This window comes from Dipodomys merriami, unplaced genomic scaffold (genome assembly GCF_024711535.1).
Source record: "Dipodomys merriami isolate MVZ:Mamm:240054 unplaced genomic scaffold, mDipMer1.0.p SCAF_84, whole genome shotgun sequence".
Taxonomy (NCBI): domain Eukaryota; kingdom Metazoa; phylum Chordata; class Mammalia; order Rodentia; family Heteromyidae; genus Dipodomys; species Dipodomys merriami.
Window position 1 is genome coordinate 3,676,940 of NW_027206446.1, and position 3,992 is coordinate 3,680,931.

Consider the following 3,992-nt stretch of genomic DNA (forward strand, 5'->3'; position numbering starts at 1 on the left):
AGCTGGGATGCCAGGCGGGAGCCACCAGCCCCTGGTGCTTGAAGATTCCCCCCACAAGTGCGGATGTTGCCGGGAGGCAAAGCAGAAGCCCAGGCCACTTACTTTCTGCCGCTCTGTCCAGATGCAGTGAAGAGCTATCCTCGGTTCCAGAACCATCTTCAGCGTGCATCTTGGGTCTCCAGGGCTTCCTGGTGGATCTGAAGGCGCTGTGTGGTGGGATTGAGCCCCAGCTGGGGTTCTGGGGGTTTATATTGACTTGGGGTGTCTCCACCCCTTCCTCCCACACCTCCTTGCTCGCCCGGGACCTTGATCTCTTTCGTTTCTGCCCCAGCCCCCAGACTGTGGTCGGGTGGATTTTCCCTGCTGTCTGAAAGCAGACTTCTCGCCAACTGAGGTAACAGGTACAGAAAGGTGAGCGGATTTCCCCAGAAGCACGCACATCCTTCCTTCTCGTTTAGAAACCCAAACAAGGCATCTCAGTAAAGACTCAAAAGTGGGAGGTGGCCGGGCTCCGTGGCTCACGCCTGTCATCCCAGCTGCTCAGGAGACCGAGAGCTGAGGATCACGGTTCAAAGCCAGCCCCGGGCAGAAAAGTCTGGGAGACTCATCACCAGAAAACTATCTTCCAAAAGCCTGAAGTGGAGCTGTGGCTCAAGTGGTAGAGCGTTGATTTTTTTTCTTTTTTTGTCGGTCGTGGGGCTTGAACTCTGGGCCTGGGCGCTGTCCCTCAGCTCTTCAGCTCAAGGCTGGCGCTCTACCACTTGAGCCACAACACCACTTCTGGCTTTTTCTGCTTATGTGGTGCTGAGGAATCGAACCCAGGGCCTCATGCATGCAAGGCAAGCGCTCTACCACTGAGCCACCTGCCCACATGCCCCCCCAAATCTTTTTTTTTTTAAGCTCAGAGACAGATCCCAGGTCCTGAGTTCAAGTCCCAGGACTGCCACCAAAGGAAAAAAAAAGTGAGCTAGAAATAAAGCTATATAAAAAAAATACTTGATACGAAATAAGTTGAAGAGCCTAGCATTTTCTGTGGAATTCTATTTACTCACAGATGAATACACGAATACACACTGCTATTTATTAATAGTCACAGTATACCAGGGACCATCTTGGGGGCAGAGGACCTACTTTCTGAATAAGAAGTTTGAACACCCCGCCCCATTACCCCCCCCCCCACATGCTCTCTCTCTCTTTCTCTCTAACACTAATTTGGAAAGAAATTTATTTAGATGGCGTCTATGAATTTTAGAAGTGTGTCGTTCACCTCTTCCCTAGAGACAATTTCTTTTTCTTTTAAGGTCCCAGTTAGCGAGTGCTTGCTTTAGTACCGGAAATAGCGAGCTTGTGGTCTGGAACTTCCGTGCCCGTGATCTAAAATTGTTGATCTCCGGTTATCTGTTTCATTATCTCCTGCTGAAGTTTCTTGTCATGTGTCACGGCCAGCTGCCTGACTCTCTGTCACCTCGGTAATTTCTTCTTCTTTTCTGATCCTCCTCTTAGGCTGCACAGGCCTCTAAGAAGCCCGATCTATGGAATGAGATGGATACATATGAATATGTGTGTGTATCTGTATATAATATATGTATTTATTATATGCCGTGGAAATGGCCACATCCAGATACGTTGCAAAGGTAAACACAAAACGAATGCTTGCCGACTCTGCCTAACAACCCCAGTGTCAGCCGGGCACCGGTGGCTCCCGCCTGGCATCCCAGCTACTCAGGAGGCTGAGATCTGAGGATCCCGGTTCAAAGCCAGCCCAGGCAGGGAAGTCCATGAGACTCATTTCCAATGAACCAGGGAAAAGCCAGAAGTAGAGGTTTGATTCAAGGGTTAGAGGACCAGCCTTGGGTGACAAGGGCCAAGGAAGAGTGCAAGGCCCTATGTTCAAGCCTCAGGACTCGCACACACACACACACACACACACATGTGCACACACACACACACACACACACACACACACACACACACACACAATCACACTCTGCCACTCCAGGATCTGCTAGAAGGTTCTCCATTCTCATACCTGCATGGTTTGATTTCTTTTTAATTTATTCACTAGTTAGTCAAGTAATGATTTCAAGGTATATTTAATTTTGTTTTGCCAGTCCTGGGCCTTGAGCTCAGGGCCTGGATACTGCTGTCCCTGAGCCTCTCTGTGCTCAAGGCTGGCGCTCTACCACTTGAGCCACAGCGCCACTTCTGGATTTTTCTGTGTCTGTGGTGCTGAGGAATGGAACCCAGGGCTTCGTGCATGCTGGGCGAGCGCTCTACCACTGAGCCACCTGCCCAGCCCCAGGTGTATTCAACTTAACATGAAGCATGCGCACACAGTCAGATGCCGTGGCTCGGGCCTGCACCCAGCCGCCCGGGAGGCAGGGGTGAGGCACTGTGTCTGAGGCCAGCCTGGGGGATGCGTTTTCCAAACCCCACCTTAGTCAATACGATGCCCAGAATGGCGCACACCCCTACCCTCCCGCTGTGTGGGACGTGAACGGAGGATTGTGGTCCAGGTGGACAAGAGCAAAGAGCAAGACCCGACTCAAAAACTAACAAGGGGTAGCGGCTGGGGTGTGGCTCAAGTGGTAGAGTGTTGATCTAGTCAGCACAAGGCCCTGAGTTCAACCCAAGAGAGGCAAGAGAGAGACAGAGAGACAGAGACAGAGACAGACAGAGACAGACAGAGACAGAGAGACAGAGACAGAGAGACAGAGAGACAGAGACAGAGAGACAGAGAGAGACAGACAGAGACAGAGAGAGACAGAGACAGAGAGACAGAGACAGAGACAGAGACAGAGAGAGACAGAGACAGAGAGACAGAGACAGAGACAGAGACAGAGAGACAGAGACAGAGACAGAGACAGAGAGACAGAGACAGAGACAGAGAGACAGAGACAGAGACAGAGAGACAGAGACAGAGACAGAGAGACAGAGACAGAGAGACAGAGACAGAGACAGAGAGACAGAGACAGAGACAGAGAGACAGAGACAGAGACAGAGAGAGACAGAGACAGAGAGACAGAGACAGAGAGAGACAGAGACAGAGAGACAGAGACAGAGACAGAGACAGAGAGACAGAGACAGAGACAGAGAGACAGAGAGACAGAGACAGAGAGAGACAGAGACAGAGAGACAGAGACAGAGAGAGACAGAGACAGAGAGAGACAGAGACAGAGAGAGACAGAGACAGAGAGAGAGACAGAGAGAGACAGAGACAGAGAGAGACAGAGAGACAGAGACAGACAGAGACAGAGACAGAGAGACAGACAGAGACAGACAGAGAGACAGAGAAAGACAGAGACAGAGACAGAGAAAGAGAGAAAAGACAGCAAGAAACAAAGACAGAGACAGAGAGACAGACACAAAGAAAGGAGAGACAGATAAAAAAGAGAGAAAAATGGAGAGAAGAGAGAGAAAAGAGAATGAGAGAGGAGAGAGAAAGAAGAGCGAGCGAGTGGGAGAGCCACACAGACACAGAGAGAGGGAGGAGTGGGAAGGAGAGAGTGAGAGAGAAGAGAGGAGAGAGGGGGAGGAAACTCCCAGAAAGGGAGAGGGGAGCCGGGCGCCGGTGGCTCAGCCTGGCATCCTGGCTGCTCAGCAGCTGAGCGCTGAGGACCGCGGTTCAAAGACAGCCCGGCAGGAACGTCCACAAATCAGCAAAAACCTGAACGTGGGGCTATGGCTCAAATGGTAGAGCACCAACCTTGAGCAGAAAGGCTCAGAGACAGTGTCCAGGCCCTGAGTTCCAACCCCAGGACCAGGAGGACAAAAAAAGAGCAGAATGAGAGAGACAGACAGACAGACACACACACAGACAGAGACAGAAAGAGAGAGAAGGGCCCAAATACAACAAAGAAATGCAGTGAGCACGATGTTCCTGTTTCTGTGACTGTGGGGTGGGATTTCCAGAAAGTTCCCTAGGGGAATCAGCAGCCCTCTCTACCCTGACCATACTCCATGTCCTGGCACAAGCTACCTGGACACGAATG

At 51.2% G+C, this 3,992-nt stretch overlaps 1 protein-coding gene across 1 annotated transcript in view; it reads right to left on the reverse strand.

Moving 5' to 3' along the window:
* The window catches only part of Cd69 (CD69 molecule), a 9,445-nt gene extending 9,240 nt beyond the window's left edge, over positions 1-205 (reverse strand). The window contains exon 1 of the mRNA XM_070011573.1: positions 103-205. Coding sequence (XP_069867674.1) covers positions 103-169 — 67 coding nt within the window. The 5' untranslated portion in view covers positions 170-205. The remainder of the gene's footprint in view (positions 1-102) is intronic.
* Between the last annotated feature and the right edge of the window lie 3,787 nt (positions 206-3,992).